Genomic DNA, 21,044 nt, shown 5'->3' with positions numbered 1-21,044 from the left:
CTGGCAGGTCCTGGGAGAAACCCAAAGGTGATGATGTACACTGAAGTCACTGAGTAGCAAAAACAGTGGAGGTAGCTGACCAATAAGCTGAAGGAAGTCTGCCCTGGTGACATCGAAGGACAGAGGCACATAAATGGTACAGAGGGAGAAAGTCAGGTGGAGACGGAAAAGGCAAACAGCAACAGCTTGAAGACAGGTAGTCAGGGAGGTGGGTTGACTATGAAGGTCATCCCGCAGTAGCAGCATGACAGCCCCATGAGAGGGGACGCTGACTTCAGGAGGAAGGTCAAAACGAATCGGTATGTAATGTGGAAGCTCAAAGCTGCGTTGAGGGTGCAATTTCGTTTCCTGAAGGCAGAGTACAAGAGGATGCTGCAATGCTAGAAACAGCTGTAAATCCTCTTTGTGGGACCGAAGGCCGTGAACGTTCCATTGGAGGACAGTCAAGAGGAGGAAGAGATGTAGGGGTGTCAACTCGGTAGCCGCCGAGGGACAGCCGGTGTAGAGTCACTACTACAGGGCACAGAAGCAGGTGGATCCTGCTCCATGGGGTCCACAGAAACATCAACGTGTGGAGGCCAACGCTGAAAAATGGTTGGTGGTGCACACTAGACAGAGGCCAGCCGGGCTATTGACCATGTGGCGACACCGTCGAGTAGGATTTTTGAGTTGGTGAAGGAGGACACCGTTTGTCCTTAGTGGACTTCTTCAAGCCCTTCTGATTAGAGGAAGACTTGGGTTGTGGTTGGCTGGAGGGACAGAGGAAGTCTTCTCAGGAGTACTACTCCTGCCTTTTCCTGCCAGCCAGTTGTGTAGTGGGCAACTTCGCTCCTTTAGGCGAGAGTTTGATAGTTTGTTGCACAGCGGGACAGGGAGACTGTGATGCTACCTTAACACTGGGCGACTTCACAATCTCAGAACCAAATTTGAAGTCGCATGTCTAAGTAGCCATGACCTTCATGGAGCGAGGGGTAACAAGATCTGAACGACAAGTGCTAGACAGGAGAACACAGGGTTTGCGACTAGCCAGTAACTTGCGAGCCACTGGGTAAGGCACTTTTTCCTTTACCTGACTCTCTTGAACAATCATTTGATTGTGAAACTTGTCTGGGTCTGGAGGCTGTGACTGAGTCTTACCTCTGAGCAGTTACTATTCATTAAAAGTCTTGTTAAATCTACTTATCTCTCTGCATGCATACTCTGCAAGCCACTAAATGGTGCTTGGCAGGGGGTACCTTGAGTTACGACTTGTCATTCCCCTTCCTGTTCCACTCTCAAATGGAGCAAGGAGAAAACAACTGTATTTGCTTCCATACAAGCCCTAATTTCTCTTACCATGAATTTGTGGTTCTTATGCAAAACATTGATTATTCAGCAGTCAGATGCGAATGCCTGTTTGAGATTAGGCAGTAATATGCTATTTCACTGACCACAGACATTTCCAAAAAATACCATCTTGTAGCTTACCAAGTTCAGAAAAAGAATAAGTTATGAAGGAACATATTCTAAATATATGCTTGCTTCATTTTATAACTGACTGATGCAGACCGCATCCAAATCTGACACTTGGGTACGGAATTATGTGAATTTTAATTGAGTAGCACATCATAACTCAGGCAGGTGTCACACTGATTGATAAGGTGTGCCTGACGAAGACATTAGTCATTCTGGAGTGTTGAAAGAGAGGGCCCGTAGAGGGGCAAAAGTGAAGCATTTAGAATGTTCTAGAAGCTTGGCATATGATCTGTTTCCAGCAGATCACAATGGGTGTTGACTAATGACAGACCTGTAGCTGATGACAGCTCAACCTTAGCTATACAATAATTTTTTTGATGGTTCATTTGACATTTGTGAAGTATAATTATTAACAGTTGCATAGGAATCGACTTCCATTAGTGCTTAAAAGTTATATTCTTGACTGACAGTAACTGTAGATTTAGACATGGCTGGATCGGATGAACGAATCTTATGTCACACTACAATGTCATCTCACACTGCTACTGGCAAGCAGGACTACACTTCTTATCTTATTGTGTACACACTTTATGATGTGGCAGGTAAGTGCAGATTGTCTTCTGGTCACGATTGCATGCGTAAATTCTATAGCGGTGGACAATCTTGTAGGTTTAAGTGCTATGGAGTATCAGAACTAACCTGGTGTTTCAGTTATAAATGTTTTGCACGGCACCTCACTTTGTTTGATATTCCAATGAGATTTCTAGTTAGTCAAAGTTATGTTAGGAAGATGATTACTTGGAATTAGTGGCTTCAGTGCAGGCTCTGGGAACTATGGTGCGTGCCATATTTATTTTCAATTTAAAATTATTATCGGTGTACAGCATCTTAACTGGAGGACACAGGGCCTCGACAAAATAGCCCGTTTTTACTAGACACATTTGGTACTTATTTACTGGCCAACCAACCTTCTCACTGGCCTTTATTTAACTCAAACACCGTTTATGTAAAATCCAGTTGGAGCATGTCAGAATGAGTGAAGACTAAGTATGGCATCTAGGATATACCTGGTTACAGTCTCGCTGCTTCGCACCGAGAGGATGAAACCTGCAAATAGTTCTGCTACAATGCTAGTTAGCATGTGCCTCTATTCCACCAGTTATGCCTGCAAAAAAACTTGCTCTAGAAATTTGTTGCACGATTGTTCTTTTTGCCTAACTGTTAGAAACTGATGGATAAACATTCATCCACAAAGTGATGTAGGTTACAAGTTATCTAAATTTTCTCAACAGTATTTCGTGAAACAAATGTCATCTTTCATCCAGGGATTTTCATTTCAGTTCATGGAGCATTTCTGTAACACTCGCATGCTGACCTAACTTACAGGTAACAAATCTAGCATTACACCTCTGAACTGCTTTGATGTCCTCCTTTAATTTGACCTTGTTGGGTATTCCAAACACTCCAGTATTACCCAAGAATGGGTTTCTCTACTGTTCTATATAATGTCTCTGTTTTAGATTACCTGACTTTCCTTAAATTCTCCCAAATAACGAAAGTCCCTCTACTGAACTCACATGTTTGTTCCATTTCATATCAATTTGTAACATTACACGTAGATTTTTAAATGATGACTGTGTCAAACAGAACACCACTAATACTAATACACTAGAGTACTGTTTTCCCTATTCATGTGCAGTATTTTGCATTTCTCGACACTTGGAGCATGCTGCCCTTTGCCGCACAAATAGAAATCTACCCACATCATCCCGTATCATTCTATAGTCAACAGTGACATTACAGCATCATCAGCAAACAGTCACAAACTGCTACTCATCCTCTCCATTAGATCATTTTCTTTACAGAGAACAAGGGTAGTTCTATCAAAAATTTCTTTAGGACACCCCTAATGATACTCTTTCTCTGATGGACACACACTGTTGTGGACGATATATGGTACTCTGTTCTGTTAACTAAGAAAACTCCATGCTGGTTTGCAGATTTTCTGCCTCAAGGAAATTTATTACATTCAAACAGTGGATATGCTTTAAGAATTTGCAGCAAACCGTTAATAAGGATACAGAGCTGTAATTTTGCAGGTCCATTCTCTTACCCTTCTTATACACAGGAGTCACCTGCACTTCTTTCCAATTGCTTGGGACTTCACACCAGATGAGGGGTTCATGATAAATGCAAGCTAAATAAGGTGTCCGTGCCAGAGAGTACTCTCTGAAAAACCAAACTGGGATTCCATCAGGACCTAGCAGCTTATCTGCTTTCAACACTTTCAGCTGTTTCCCACAGCCAGGAGTGCCTATTTCTAGGTCCTCTATATGGGATTCAGTGTGAAAGTCATATGATAGCATGTCTGTACAGTCCTCCTGCATAAATAATTTTTTTAAACTACAAAATTTAGCAAGCAATGACAATTACAGCATTGCTTCTTGAAAAAAGTAATGTAAATTAACTTATCAATATGTAACTACAATGGAACCGCTATACATGCCCATAGAATGGTAATTACTATTATCTCTGTATCATAGTGTATAAGAAAGAGATTTCGTTGTTTCACGCTTTTGTCTTCTCCTCTGCCTTCTGCGTCTGGTTGGTTCGGATGTCCTATCCAATGGTCGCATATAGATCATGGTCTGTAAATAATTATTTCAATCATATGTAGTATCTTGATAATTTTTGTTAAATAAATATGCAAATAGCTTGGTAGTATGTGTTCTTTTGGTAGTAGCAAAATGTACCTTCTCTGACCCATGATTATCATTTATGTAATAATTAAAAGTTGCCCTGGTCATTTTGTGTAAGTCCATTGTTGCATCGACGCCATTAGTGTTTAAAATGATAAAACTATTTTAATAATCAGGGAGAACCGATAGAGGCACTCAAGGTACCCTCCACCACACACACAGTCAGGTGGCTTGCAGAGTATGGATGTAGATGTAGATGTAGATGTAGATGAGTGGGGACTGTTTAATAAAGGTAAGGGCTTGGGAAATTGCCATCAATTAAGCAGTAAACACCCCACATGTAGGTGGCAGGAGATGATTTTCTGTGCCAACAGAGGACATGAAGGCATATCCCAGATTTACAGCAATCAGTGTAAAAAACAACAGCATCTCGAAACTCCCATAAAATTTGGCGGAAAAAACAACGGAACGCCATCAGGGGAATGGAATCTTTCGGACCTCGGCGGAGATCCATCCGAATTCGGGGCCAAGGAACTAACCAAGGAGGGTGTTTGGGAGGGAACGTGGGAGACAGGACAAAGAAGGAAGCTGAAAATCTCAGTGAAGAGACAAGGTGGAGCCCAACTGGTAAACCCGCCTGAGGGCAGGAATCAGGTGGGTGACGTCCATGGTCTAGGAACAGGATAGAATAGGAAGGATGAGTGGGAGAGAAATGGACAGCGATTGCATAAGAAACCAGGAGCTGGAACCACCGAACAGAAAGAGGGGGGAGGGGGAGGGGGGGGCGGAAGATCCCAGCTTCAACCAGGAGACTATCAACAGGGCTAGTAGGGAAGGCACCGGCGGCCAAATGGATACCATGATGGTGGACCGGATCCAGGAGCAACCGAACCAGAAACTTTACAACCGTAGTCAAAGCACTAAAGCCCTATAAAGGCGTAGATGGATGGACCGGTCCGCACCCCAAGAGATGTGGGCAAGGTAGCGAAGGACAGTGAGTTTATGGAAACATCCTACCTTCAGAAGTCTGATATGAGGCAGTCAAGTGAGCTTGTTGTCAAAAAGAAGACCCAGGAAACAAAACTGTGGGACCACAGGTAATCGTTGGGCATCGAGACAGAGCTCGGGATCGGGGTGGATCGTAGTACAGCAACAGAAGTGGACCACCCGCAATTTTAAAGGAGAGATTTGAAACCCATGTGAGAGGGTCCATGCAGAGGCACGCCATATAGCTCCCTGAAGCTGGCGCTCTGCAGAGGCCATCAAAGAGGAACCAACCGAAATGCAGAAATCATCCACATACAGAGCAGGGGTGACCGAAGGACCGACAGAAGCCACAAGTCCATCTATAGCAATGAGGAAAAGAATTGCACTCAATACAGAACCCTGTGGGATGCCATTCTCCTGGGTCCATGGAAAACTAAAAACAGTACCTACCCGAACCCTGAATGACCGATGGAACAGGAACTGGCAGGTAAAAGTCGGGAGTGGGCCCTGAAGTGTAATTAAGATGTGGCGGCACCAAGCCGTGTCATATGCCTTGCAAAGGTCGAAAAATACTGCAACCAAATGGCGGCGCTGGGAAAAAGTCTGCCGAACTAGGGATTCCAAGCGAAGTAAATGATTGATTGGAGACCGTCCCTCTCGGAAGCCACACTAGTAAGGGGACAATGTATCCCGAGATTCGAGGGCCCAATTGAGCCGACAGGCTACCATCCTTTCAAGTAACTTGCAAACAACATTTGTCAGACTAATTGGCCGATAGCTTTCAACAGACAGGGGGTCCTTACCAGACTTAAGGACAGGAACCACGATGCTATCCCTCCACTATACAATTAAACACCCGGAGATGTTGCCGTTGTGGAGCACTGAGATGTTGAAGCACTTGGTTATGAATGGAGTCTGTGTCAGGGGCCATATCATGAGAAGAAGAAAATGTGGAAAGAAGTTCCCATTTAGTACAAGGTTCGTTGGAAGATTCTGACAAGGGGTGAAACATAAGGCGGAAGCTTCGGCCCGCTGTTTCTGGTGAAGGAAAGTAGCTGGATAGGAAGCTGATCCTGTTGCAGAATGGGTCGCAAGATGTTTCACAAGAATCAACAGGTCCGTGCAAAAGCCATCCAGGAGATGGGGGAAGGCCCCTGACACAGTGACAGTAGAACTGAAGGAAGAAACAAAGCTTTCCCAACATACCCGTTTGCTCTGTTTGATTAAGTAACGGGCTTTAGCACAAAGGTGTTTAAAGGTAATAAGGTTGGCAACAGATGGGTGCCTCTTAAGGTGTTGCAAAGTTTGACGGCGACAACAGATGGCAATGGCCATGGTCGTACTACACCATGGGACTTGCTGGCGGTGAAACGGTCCAGATGAGCGCGTTACAGCAAGGCTAGCAGCGCAAACAATCGCGTCAAACACGTCATGTAGGACGTCATCAATACAACCCGACAAAGAGGGAATCGGCACTTTGGAAAGACCAACGAGGCAACCTGTGCATTGGGGAGCGGGAAGGGAGCGAGAGAATCAATGGGAAATGGTCACTACCACAAAGGTTGTCGTGTGGCAACCAGTTTAATGAAGGGAGGAGTTTGAAAAGACCCAGACTAGATGGAAATGCACTGCCCACAAGGGATGAAGAGCATTAAAATCCCCGAGGAGGAAGAAGATGCTTAGGGGGAGCCGGAAAGACGCAAAACATAAAATTAACGTTTTATGGTTTTTTTTTTTTAACTATCAAATTATTTGGAGTTTTCTGAATAAAACAAATCAAGTTTCACCCTTCTAAGTGAATTCTAAGTGTGTTTTTTATCACTGCACAGTTGACGCGCCGCGTGAACGGTTGTAGCAACTCTGTCTGTGTCACCTCTGACGACGACGCTCGCTGGCTGCAAGCAGGGTATCTTTGTGGAATTAGACAGTGTTTTGTTTTCAACGTTGTATGGCTTTATCTCTGTCACAAGTGTCTGTTCATATCAGTAAACATGAACGCTATACCGTGTGCGTTGACTTGTGGAGTTTGCTTTGTGTTGTTTCGCTATTCAATTTTGCGTATTTGATTAATTTTGCTCGCACCTGTTCTACGTATTTCGTTTCTGGATATCAATATGCCCCGTTTCAGCAATTGAGTGTTTAAGAAAAGGCACGATGAGTGGAAGAAGAAATCATCTTTTGTTTCAAAGGGAGATGCTGTTTAGACTACTTCACTGACTATTCCAAATGAATGTGATAGAACTTGTTCCAGCAAGACACTTTGTGACAGCAAAGAAAAAATTGAAAACTATGAAAGTGACAGTGATGATGTGAATGAAATAATTAACATTTCCTTGCTCTCTATTACTCTGAAACATAACGTATTATGCCAAGTGTACAAAGAAAGAGGACTGGAATTGAAAATAACTTCACACATTGGTTTGGCATGTAAAATGTTATTGAAGTGTAACAAATGTGCTGCAGAAGTTTCATTTTCTAATTCTAACAGTAGTTCTCATAATGGAAATAGTGGAAAGAAGGTGTATGATGTAAACGTTAGGCTAGTGTACGGCTTGCGTTGCATTGGTAAGGGCAGTGCTGCAGGGACAACGTTATGTGGAATTATGAACTTGCCAAAACCACCAACCAAGTTTTGATTTTATAATGAATTGGTGGGGTCTTCTGCTGAAGATATTGCTCAAGCTACAATGAAGAAAGCAGTTGAAGGTGTGACAGATAATGGGAATTGTAGAGATTTAACTGTTGCTTTAGATGGATCACGGTAACGTAGAGGTCATGAAACTCTAAATGGAGTTGTGACAGCCACCAGTGGAGACAGTTGCAAAGTACATGATGTTTCAATTCTCTCAAAACATTGTAGATGTAAGGGCAATACCAAGGATGAACATGGTGAAAGTTGTGAAGCAAATTTCCATGACACGAGTGGAGTGATGGAAGTAGAGGGAGTGAAAGCAATTTTTTTCCAGATCACAGGAGTGGTATAATGTATGATACACGAACTATCTAGGAGATGGTGATTCTAAGGGATATAAAGCTGTAGAGGAACTCAAACCTTATGGCAATGAAACTCACATTAAAAAACAGGAGTGCACTGGACATGTGCAGAAGCGCATGGGGGATTGCTTGCGCAAACTAAAGCAGACATGAAGATCCCAGAAGCTTAGTGATGATAAGACCCTTGGAGGAAGAGGAAGATTGACAGATAGATTGCAAAGCAATTATGGATGTGCAATTAGGCAAAATACAAGAAGCATTGAGCATATGAGTAGAGCAGGGTATGGGCATTATTTTTTCATACTGGATCAACAAATGAGCACCCACAACAAGCACTATGCCCCACAGGTGATGACTCATGGTGTAAGTACAAATCAGGAGACGAATATGCACATAAAAACAGTTAGCCAGATGCTGTAATTGATGTAATTAAGCCCATGTTCAGACATTTACCACAGCCAAGTTTATTGGAAGAGTGTTTACACGGGAAAACACAAAATCCAAATGAAAGTGTAAATAATTGAATTGGGATTAGGATTCCCAAAAGAGTGTTTGTACAGATAAAAACACTGCATTTTTGGCATCATACAATGAAGGAAACATTATCAAGTGTGAAGTGCTCAAACATTTAGGTTTCCAATCAGGACACAACACCATTTCTACACTGTGCCTAATTGATGAAGAAAGACAGAGAGGTGTAGGAAGAAGAGACAAAAGCCTACAACATGCAGCAAAGGGGAAGAAAAGACTGGTGAAAAGGAAACTAACACTGGAAAAAGAAGAAGATGCTGATAATCCATCATATGGGGGCAGGAGTGTATTAAAAAACTTTGGAAGCCATTTCCCGTAATGTTAAAATTTTCATCTTTGAGGAACATTTTCTCAAAAACTGCTAACAGTGTATCAATGAAATTTATACACAATATTGTTTACTTCTTTTCCTTAATTTTTATAAGCAATTGTAAAAAAAATATTGTATAATTCAAGAGTTATACAAGAAAAAGTGCAAAATTTTAGAGAAAAAATAAGCATCTGTTTAAAAAAATTGTAAAACAAAAACCAATAAGTAGTTATCAACCTGGCATTATAACTTTGTAGAGAAATATTCACTGAACATGTGGTCCAAACTTCAGAGCAATATGTTTCATGTTTTTAGACAAATTGTTCCTTTTATTGGCTAAAATTAACATGGAGGAAATGGATCGTTCCAGCTCCCCTTACGAAGGGCAGTTAGGGCAGCAGGTGTACGAGTCCTGTCAGGAGAAAGAAAAAGATTGCAAACCGTGACCTCAGAGTCCAGGTGGACCCTAACAGCAACTGCTTCCGATGTCGTTTGAAGACGAATCCAAATGCTAGCAATGTCCGTACGGACCAACGTACAAACGCCACCAGAGGCCCGCAGGGGGCCAACCCGATTTAGACAGAGAACACGGAACCCACAAAAGAATTGGTGAGTGGTCAACAGCAAAATGAGATTCCTGTAGAACAACACAAGCTGCAGAGTAAGACGAAATAAGGGATTTCAACTCCGGAAGTTGACGGTAATATCTATTACAATTCCATTGGATAACCACAAAACAATGACTAAAATGGGGTTGAACAGGCTAAAGCCAGCCATGCCCCTGGGTCACCACCTTTCACCAACAAGGAGGGGGTGACATCCATGAACAACAGGTCAGAATCAGGGTGCGAAGGTGGGGATGGGACCTCTGGTGATACCTTGTCCCGGGACTTACGTTTCTTCTTCTTTTCTGTTTGAGACTGAGGAGGGCTGTGGGGCATAAACGAGCCATCTGCAGCAAGATCTGGAACAGAAAGAGATCGGGCGACCTGGGGGCCCACAGACCGTGGTTCTCGTGGTCGTCGTGTGGCAGCAGACCTTTGGCCTGGAAGGTGCTGGGAAGGGGTATCGCAGGAGGGGCACCCTTGACCGGCAGACGCTGAAGAAGTGGAACACTTCTCTGGCTGGGGAGGGGGAGTGACACCCAGAGGGGAGGGTTTGGGAGCCGCAGGGGAGGGGGGCAGGATAGGGGTTTGGGACTGGGGTAAGGGAGGGGTGAAGATGTAACTAAAGCAGATTTAGACGTCATGGACACAGGGTGAAGACATGCATACTTCTTACGAGCCTCAGTGTAGGTTAGACGATCAAGGGACTTGTACTCCTGTATCTTGGGCAGTCAGGTGAACGTTGAAATATGTTATCCCGGCTGAGCCCCCAGTTGAAATATGGTATCCTGGCTGAGACACAAAGTTGAAATATGCTCACTATTTTTTATTTACTTAAATTTGGCTTATTTCGTGACAGTACCTTTTCCGTTAGATGCTTACAAGGCGATATTGGTCTCGACTTCAGTTGTCTAGTGGAAGTATGATTCCGCAATGCATCTTTGTCGGCTGCAGAAATGACCTGGTTCAATGTGTTTGCCTCATTTTTGGTGCTTCAAGTACCATTTCTTCGAATGTAGTTTCTTCTTGAAGTTTATATAAAAAAATAGTAACATAATTCAAAATTATTTATGACGGCGACCTGCACATCGTTCTACTGTCAACACACACCAAGAGTTAACTGCCGACTGACTATAGTCAAAGATGACTCCAGCGTCAAAGACATTTTACACACCACCCAAGCTTCCACTTGTAATCAGTCTCTCTGCTATTCTTCGACACATTTACTAACAGTAATCAATATGCTTTCACTCACAAAAATATAAGTAAATTAACATATAATAAGGCAAATTATAATTAAAAAAATTCTGACAAAAAATATAAGAAAACATTTACAATTTGGTATCGACAAATCAGGTAGAAAATAACACATCTCCCAGATCCATTACAACTGCTCCCCAGGGCTTTTGTTGTTATGAACATATACAACAAAATCCCGACCACTCTCAGTAATGGATCTGTATTACACAATTAGTACATTAATGATGCAGTCTGATAACCTCTTCCAAATTTGGACTCTTTGAATCTGTGGATTTGTTACTGGCTGTTGTTGCAATGATTCTTCCCCATCAATCTCATACACAAAAAATTCAAGTAAAGAAATTATTTGACATGACAAATATACATGGTATAAAACATACATGAGAAATATTCTAACATACAGCATACAGATTGAAAATAATAGAAAGGTAAAACTCATTTCCTAGAATACGATTTAAATTTTTTTATATTAATGTTAATTTCATTATGCTTACATATTGTACAGTAAAAATGATACTGGACATATATAGTGTAGTGTTTTTTTATATATTTGCCTTTTGTATATTTTTACTTCTGATTTTCTTTTTTCAATTTTTTTTACTCATGTTTTTTGTATATTTTTTGCTTATGATTTTCTTTTTAAATTTTTTTTTACTCATGGTTTTTTTTATTTTGTATTTTTTTTGCTTATGATTTTCTTCTTTCAGTACAGCTAAAGATACATCAGTATTATCTAAATTTTTTGCAATTATTTATGTACACTTGCCTCTCTACTACAATATTACTACAAGTCACATTCTTGTGAAGAGTACTTTCGCTCCCCACAACATTTGTATAAACAACAATAAATTGCTCATTTATCATGAGGCTTTATCTAAAATTGTTTTTGAAACTTATACCTTTGCATGCATGTCCTCACCACATGCATGCCTTCACCCACAGGGAAGACTTAGCTTCAAAAAAAAAAAAAAAAAAAAAAAAAAAAAAAAAAAAAAAAAAAAAAAAAAAAAAAAAAAAACACAGAAATGCTCACTAGGGAGACTTTTTTTTGCAAAAAAGTAAAAATAAATCTTTCTCTCATTCTCTGTTACAACAGTGTTTGTTCATCAGTTTCGATTAACATGTGACTTCAAATTATTAATTTATACATGCATATATACATACTTGGTTGTACAGGTAGTTTTGTTCTATATTCCAGTGGAGGACTTTTGTTTTAGATGATAATAGGTTATTTAAATTTTGAAATTATAATTTCTGTTTACATAGTTTCAAAGAGACAACATTCCTGAGACCAAATAATTTCTTTGACTTAGGATACACCAAACGATAAGCATTAGGGTGTGGATTTTCTATGACTTCAAAAGGCCCAATATAGATATCAAAGAATTTTTTTTAATTTCTGAAGTTAACATTTTTGATTTTTCACGAGATTTGACCAGAACAAGACCCCCAATTTTGAAAGTGGTTAATTTTACCCTATTGTTATGTCTTTTATTCCTCTTTTCCCCTCGTTTCCTCATAGTTTCCCTGACAATATCTTCTCTCTCTTGCATAGTTAGAGGTGTACATTTAGGAAATTCAATAAGTTCTGATATAAGATTTGGAGGTCTAATATTAAACATCATCTCATACGGTGAAAATCCTGTGGAACTATGTTGTAGGCTATTCATAATATCTTCAAAATTTCGAATGTGCTCAAACCAGGTTAGATGTTTATGGCTACAATAGGCTCTACAAAGTCTCCCAATTTCCCTCATATATCTTTCTGCAGGATTGATGGATGGAGAATAAACAGATATAAGTATATGCTTCAATTTTGATCTTTCAATAAACTTTTTCCAAATTTTAGAGGTGAACTGTGAACCATTATCTGATAATATAGCTTTTGGGTTACCCACCTGTGCGAAATAATCCCTTTCAATTTTTATTATAATTTCATGGCTAGTAGCTTTCTTCACTGGATATAGTTTAATTTTGAAAATACATCTACCATAACAAATATGTAACAGTGACCACCTTTACTCTTTGGTAACATTCCATATAAGTCCACTGCGATAAGATCTAAAGGTTTTTCCGGAATAATGTTTTGCATCTCTCCACATCATTGACTGCTCACTTTAACTCTCTGACATGTCACAGGTTGCCAATTCTTTTCTTAACTTCTTTCCAATATTGTAAAAATAAACATTTTCTTGTATCTTTTGAATGCACTTCTGTATTCCACAATGACCAAAACTTTCATGTATGTAAATGATCAGCTTATCAGCATCTGCCTCTGGCCAACACAGTTTCCAATTATCAGAATCTACATCTGTTCTCCGGAATAAAATCCCCTTATGTAATTTATAAAATTTATCAAGTTTCTCATACCCCTTCTTGCCTAAACGTTCTTTGATTAATTTCCAACTCTGATCCAAATTTTGATTTTTTTCTAATTTTGTTACACATAGCTCTAATTGTTTTCTCATTTTCCACCCATTTCAAGTATGTAATTTTAAACTGCTTTTCCTCCTCTTGTTCAAAAATCTCTTCTCCCCCAATCGGTAACCTTGAAAGTGGATCAGCTACTACATTCTCAGAACCTTTTGGGTGTTTGATTTCAAAGTCAAACTGTTGCAGAAATATTGCCCACCTGGTCAATCTACTGTGGCAATAATTTGCACTCTTGTAGTAACTCAATGGTTTGTGATCCGAAAATACTATGGTTTTATGTCCAATAAGGTAAATTCTAAATTTTGTAAAAGCCCAATGAATTGCCAAAAGTTCCTTCTCTGTGACTGTATAATTTTTTTCATGCTTGAGCAACATTCTGCTTGCAAATGCTATGGTACAATGTATCTTAACTCTATTCTCTACTCTTTCCTGAAATAACTCTGCTCCAAGCCCATAATTACTGCTATCAGTGTTCAAACAAAATGGTAAATTAAAATCAGGTCTGTGTAATAAGTGTTGCTTCCTCAACTCTTGCTTAATTTTGTCAAACTCTTCCTGACAACTTCTATCCCAAACCCAAACAGTGTTTTTCTTAAGTAACTGACTTAAACATGGTGCATTCAGACTCTGATCACTTATATGTTTTCGGTAATAACCGCATAACCCAAAGAACGACTTTAATTGTTTTTTAGTCTTAGGAATAGGAATTTCTGAAATTGCTTTAATTTTTTCTGGATCTGCCAAAATTCCCTTGTCTGTGACAACATGACCCAAAAATTTTAATTCAGAAACTGCAAATTTACATTTCTCTAATTTCAATGTCATCCCCCCTTTTCTAAGTTTTCACAAACTGACTTTAAAATCGAAAAATGTTCCTCCCAATTTTGCCCTGTAACCAAAATGTCATCTAAATAAATTATCAGTTTAGACGCAAGTTCTTGCCCCAGTACATGATCCAAAGCTCTTATAAATTCAGAAACAGAAGAATTTAACCCAATATTGGTAACTCTTACCATTGTACAAGAAAGCAGTATATTTCCTAGAATTACCTGATGAAAACCCGAAGTTAGATCCAAACTTGACATATATTTTATATCTGTAAATTTATAGAGCAACTCATCAACATTTTCAGGATGGTCTGTCTGTCTGAACAAAATTTTGTTTAAGTGTCGAGTCCAAAACCAATCTTACTCCACCATCTTTTTTCGAAACTACTACTAGAGGATTATTATATGCGCTGGTACTCCTTTCTATTATATTACATCCTTCCATCTTTTTCAGCTCTCTGTCAACAGCAGGTCTTTTTGATATTGCAATACTGTATGGTTTTATGAAAGATGGTTCATGAGGTTTTTACCTGAAGCTCACACTGATAACCCTTTGCCCTACCAGGTATGTCACTGAAACCATCACTGTATTCCCACAGCAGATTTTCTAACTTGTTTTTGCTTCCCAGATAAATTTTGTGTTTCTGAAATTTTCAAATTTACTAAATTCCCAAATTCAACTTCATCAGTATCAAATCTATGAGTTTCAATATTCTCCAATCTATTTTCTTTTAGGAAATTCATACTGTCAAAATTTCCATTACTCTGATCACCAAGTGTGTTCACAAAATTTGTCTGAATGTATTCCCTTTCACTAGTTTCTATCAAAAGTTTTCTTCAAACCTAATCAAATTCTGTATTTACTTTTACTATCCAATTCATACCCAAAAGAAAATCCTCATTAAATTCCTGAATTACGAAACATCCATGTGTGAACAAGTTGCCTTCAATTAAAAATGTCACTAAAGCCTGGCTTTTTACCAATTTACTGCTCTTCCCAGTAGCACCTTTTATCTTTACCTCAACAACTGGCATTTCAACAAAATCTTTCCCCACTTTCAATTTCTTGCTTAACCTTTCAGATATTCCCAAGATCTCACTTCCTGTATCAATTAAACATTTACCAATCCATGACCCAATTTGAACTTTATATAAGGACTGCAAAATTGATCACTTTTCTCAGAACCTGTATCCTCATGTAATAAATCACTTTCCATTTCCCCAAACCTATACTTATCAGAATCATATGGTATATAATTACATGTATTATTTGTCACAGTTATAAAATTTGCCCAAGATACAAAATTGTCATTAGTACTCTATTATCTCAAATAGCCAAGAATTTTCATTCAAATCACATTGTATACTATTGAAGTACTTATCCTTCAGCATTTCAAAAATAAAATAGCTCGTCTTTTTCCACCACTCTGGACATATAGTTTCACATACATTAATAAGCATCTTTCTAAAATTCTTGTCAAAAGAAATAGTTTAACTGTTCAGCCATAGATTCATAAGAAATGTGTGTGCATCATTAGTATCTGTAAAAGTTTCACTTAGGCTAGAAGTTATACATGTATCATCATTATTTGTGTAATCAGATTCTTTACCAACAACATCAAAATTCACACTTTTACATACACCCAGCATGTGAGCCTTATTCATCCTGGTAACATCCCTGGGAATTTCTATAACATTTTCACTATTTAATCCATTTTCAACCATGTGTATACCCAACTCCCTATTTAAACTAATGAAATACCTTTCGTCAACATCAATACCATTACTATCATAATCAACTTTATCATCAACATCATTATCATTATACATATTCAGGTCACACACATTCAAATTATTCCCCAAAATATAATTTCCCCTTTCTAAAGTTACCAGATCCCTTTCACCATTATTTTCATTCTCACAGCATGCATTCTCTCTTTCATTCACACACATCTCTGAACTACTACAAATTACATCATCTGACAAAGTGTTGTTCTTTTCTGCCCAAGTGTAAAACTCTGTTAAATTAAATGAATCACAATTACTTTTATCTACTGTATATTCTTGTGTACTGAAAATTTTATGTTTATCAATATCATCATTATTTTCCTCTTGAAATTTCTTCAATCAGAAACAACTAATGACCTCATGTGATAGTTTAGGTTTGGAACTGTCATGTTTGGGTTTATGATAGTCACATCCACTGGTCCTTTCATCATGCTCACCTTCTGCTTCAACCTTGCGGACCTTCAAGGGGGCGTCTACTCGTTTTTTATTTCCTGAATTACAACTTGTTCCTGCTTGAACTGCTGATTGTGGTTCTGCCAATGTCTCTGATCAACATTTCTGTTCCCATTCCTATGCCAAACATTACCTGATTGTTGGTAGTTTCTGTTGTACTGATCTCTAACAAAATTTCTGTGATTTTGATCCCTAAAGTGTTCTCTATTTTGTTGATTATTTCCGCGAATATGTTGGTCTTGTTTTGGATAAAAATTATGGTCCTTCTTTTGAATCTTGTTATATCCCCGTGAATTTTGACTGATACCATGATAATTGTTTTGTTCCCTTTTTTGAAAGTTATCATTTCCCCAATTTTGATCATTACCTTTCTGAGTAAACCCACTATGTGTTCTTGTTGTTACCCTATCCAACTTTTCAATATAATTGAGAAACTGCTCTACATTACTATCAGGACAATGAACTAAACTCAACTGCATTGCTGATGGCAATCTTCTCTTTAAGGTATCAGTTTTGACCAAGTCATCCAAAGGTTTTGTTAAATGAATAAGTTTGTGAAGTTCACTTTTGCAAAATTGTTTCATGTTCCCATCTGATTCTCTATAGTTTCTCCCATTCAAAAATTCACTTTTGATTCTAGTTTGTTTAAGATCATCCCAAAAATTTTGCAGAAATTTTGATTCAAATTCTGAAAAGGTCATCCCCACAATTACAATCTGGTTTGCCCAAGTCAAAGCTTCCCCTTCCAAGAATTTTTTCACAAATTTAATTTTCATATCATCCGGTGAGTGAGGTAAAAAACAATCCTTACAATACTGTATAAAATCAACGGGATGTAAGTGTCCATCTACCGAAAAGTGCTTCACTGGAATATTAGATACAAGATTGCATGTGTTGACATTGTGATTTTTGCTTTGAAATTCAATGTCAAAACTTCCAATTTTTTCGCTAAGTTCTTTGACAGTTTTTTTGTTTTCTAAATCATTGCACTCTATTTTTTTTTTCTAGAGTAACCAAACGATTGTCAGTTTCTTGTTCTACATTTTTTACTAAAACTTTGTGTTCTCATCCAAATTTTTAATTTCCCCTTTTATCTCATTAAAATCAATTAAATTTCTTTCCCTATCTGCCAGTAACTCATTTTTTACAGTATTAATTTCATCGCTCAATTCAGCATCAATTTCATTTACTTTTTTTTTCCACAGATTCAATTTTTTCCTCAACACTGCCAACTCTGTTCGAAAGATCACCCACTTGGGTATTGACTGCTTGGACGTGCAACAAAATGTTATCAATCTTTTCATCCCAGTAAGTCTTATTATCGTCAACTGACTGTTTAATTTCTTTCGTGAAATTTACGAGAAAACTTTTTAAATCAAATTGATTGGTTCTTTCTGTTTCATTTGACCTGTCCTGATTTTCGAAGTCTATTAAATTACTACTTTCTACTTTAGGCACAATACTCTCGAAAATCTCATAAGTCATTGTGAAGAAAAAAATTTATACACAACAATACAAAACAAGATAAAAAGATTGTTTTAACAAAATACGAGGGTTTCGTGACTTATCTGGAACACTCTTCTACTGTTGCAAATCCACGTTTTCCATTGAAATTACTTCTGTCGTGAACTACATTTTTTTGCCGAAACATTACTTCTCCAAAACTTTTACTTCCTGATGAACACAAATACTGTAACACACATTCTGAAAAAACTGGTATTAACACACAAAAATTTTCTTCCTCGTAGCACTGTTGAAGATCTCGTGAACACAATATCCCGGCTACAGTCCCCAGTTTGAATATGTTATCCCAGCTGAGCCCCCACTTGAAATATGGTATCCCGGCTGAGACACAAAGTTGAAATATGCTCACTATTTTTTATTTACTTAAATTTGGCATATTTCATGACAGTACCTTTTCCGTTAGATGTTTACAAGGCGATATTGGTCTTGGCTTCAGTTGTCTAGTGGAAGTACGATTCCACAATGCATCTTTGTCGGCTGCAGAAATGACCTGGTTCAATGTGTTTGCCTCATTTTCGGTGCTTCAAATACCATTTCTTCGAATGTAGTTTCTTCTTCAAGTTTATATAAAAAAATAGTAACATAATTCAAAATTATTTATGACAGCGACCTGCACATTGTTCTACTGTCAACACACACCAAGAGTTAACTGCCGACTGACTATAGTCAAAGACGACTCCAGCGTCGAAGACATTTGACACAACACACAAGCTTCCGCTTGTAATCAGTCTCTTTGCTATTCTTCGACACATTTACTAATAGTAATCAATATGCTTTCACTCACAAAAATATAAGTAAATTAACATATAATAAGGCAAATTATAATAAACAAAATTCTGGCAAGAAAATATAAGAAAACATTTACAATTTGGTATTGACAAATCCGGTAGAAAATAACACATCTCCCAGATCCATTACAACGTGGAGAATGATTGCCATGACAATTAACACACACAGGATGGGGAACACAGGAACTCCCCTCATGGAGTGGACGTTCACAGTCACCACAGAGAGGGGCCTGCAAACAGCAGGAAGACTTTCATCCAAAACGCAAACACTTAAAACATCTCATAGGTGGTGGGATACGGTTTCACATCACATTGTTAAACCATAATCTTTAGTTTCTCAGGGAGAGTATTCCCTTCAAAGGCAAGGATAAAGGCACCAGTATCAATGTGATTGTTCTTCGGACCCTTCTGAACACGTCGAATAAAGTGAACACCCCGCCATCCGAGACTGTCCCCAAGTTCCTCATCAGTTTGAAGGATGTTGGTCCCTGTGAAAAATCACACCTTGAATCCCATTCAGAGACTGGTGGTGGGTAATGGACACAGGAATTGTGCCAAGATGGTTACAGGCACGAAGGGCTGCAGACTGGGCAGCTAAGGCAGTTTTGAGCAACAACAAACCCGACCGCATCTTGCTCAGAGAGTCCACTTCACCAAACTTCTATTCAATGTGTTCCACAAAAAATGAAGGTTTGGTATTGGTGAAAGTATCCCCATCAGTCCTGGTGCAAACCAGATAGCGGGAGAAAGGTTTCGCCCCTAGCCGACGAGCCTGACCCTCCCCCCAGGGGGTAGTCATGGAAGGGAAGGCCGAAGGGGCAGAAGAAGCAGCACTAAAAGAATAAGCTCCATGCAGAGAGACGGCCGCAGAAAAACTGCCAGAGTTCTGGATCTGTATGCGTTTCATTTGCATAGCATCCGTCCTGATACCTCCCACTCTGAACGGGGGCTCTCCCCACACGCTCTACTCAGCCACAGCAAGGGCCGTCTGGCACGGCCGCCATTGGCGGGAGTTCTGATGCTCCAGAACAACAAGCAACTACTCCTGGGCTTACCTAAGGAGGTCACAGCTCAGGTATCAGAAGTGTGATTCCTGTGTTCTCAGGGGATCAACTAAAAGGGTACATAGCAACCCCACCACACGGGCTGGCTACCGTGATGGCTATACACCCTAGCATCAGACAACGACGTGAAGGAAAAGGTGGAATGAACTAGGAGGGCACACATCAGACACTTTAGGTAAGGTGCTCTTCCCCAAATGGCTCACACTATGGAATAGAAATTTAGTAATGGAGGTCAAACCCCAGAGGGGGACCAGGGAATGCCAAAAGGATGAGGTAATTACACAACAAAAGCAAATTGCAAAGCCAACTTAACCAGGAGGATAGAGGGGCCAACTTAAACAAGGACACTAAGAGAGGGAGAGGAGAGGGCAAAGGGGAAGGAGCAAGGAGAGGAAAGGAGGAAAAGGGCAAGGAAATGTAGCCCTGGAAAGAAGGAAGGCTGCAATAGCTCAGAGCCCCGTGCTCACCATGCACGTACTCATGAAAGGACCATGAGCCCCCTGGGTGGAACTGCAGGGGAGGGTGAGAGGAGGGGGAGGGTAGGACTGGGATAAGGAGGGAGAAAGGGGAAAGGACATAACAGGGGCAAAGTCAGATGTTATCCACACAGTGAAGTCTAGTCATATTTCTGACGAGACTCAGTGTAGGATAAATGATCAAGGAACTTATACCTCTGTATCTTCTTTCCCTTCTTATAAACCAGACAATTTGGTGAACATGCTGAGTGACGAATAAGACAATTAACACACTGGCAGCAGAACACAGGGGCTCCCCTCAAGGAGTGGTTGTCCACATACACTGCATAGAGGGTCCGCTCTACAGTGTGAAGAAATAACACAAGCACCGAAATCACCTCATGGGTGCTGGGACATACTGCTTCAAGTCATACCAATAACACACAACCTTGACCTCCAGAAGGTTATCTCCCTCAAATGCCAGAATAAAGGTGCTGGTATACCAGTGCAATTTTCCGTACAACCTTTTTGAACATGCTAAACAAAATGAATGTCCTGTCATTCCAGATTGCCCTGGAGTTCATCATCTATTTGAAGGATGATTCCCTAGGAAAAATGACAAACTAGACTGGTTGAGGAGTAATGGACACCAGGGCGTCAGCAGCATGGTCGCAAGCATGAAGGGCTACTCTTCAATATTTACTGCAAAAAATTACAGCTTGGTGACAGTGAATGTGCCGGTTTCAATCCCAGTGAGACCAGATAGGAAGTAGCAAGGAAAGTATTTCACCACAAGCCGGCGAACCTGTCCCTTCTCCCAGGGTGTAGCCAGGGAAGGGTTGGCCTCTGGGTCATAAGCAACAGCATTAAA

General features: G+C 39.6%; 1 protein-coding gene across 3 annotated transcripts in view; it reads right to left on the bottom strand.

Annotated features, from left to right (window-relative positions):
• LOC124612910 overlaps positions 1 to 21,044 on the bottom strand; it is a 106,960-nt gene that overhangs the window by 64,973 nt on the left and 20,943 nt on the right. For 2 of the 3 annotated variants that reach the window (XM_047141396.1, XM_047141397.1), the window contains exon 4: positions 9,872 to 9,940. The exons of the other annotated variant lie outside the window; for it this stretch is intronic. In XM_047141396.1, the coding sequence (XP_046997352.1) occupies positions 9,872 to 9,940 (69 nt within the window). The remainder of the gene's footprint in view (positions 1 to 9,871; positions 9,941 to 21,044) is intronic. 3 annotated transcript variants of the gene reach the window in all.

Source organism: Schistocerca americana, chromosome 4, assembly GCF_021461395.2.
Source record: "Schistocerca americana isolate TAMUIC-IGC-003095 chromosome 4, iqSchAmer2.1, whole genome shotgun sequence".
Classification (NCBI taxonomy): Eukaryota; Metazoa; Arthropoda; class Insecta; order Orthoptera; family Acrididae; genus Schistocerca; species Schistocerca americana.
The sequence above is the reverse complement of the archived record's forward strand: the minus strand, read 5'-3'. Positions and strand labels throughout refer to the sequence as shown.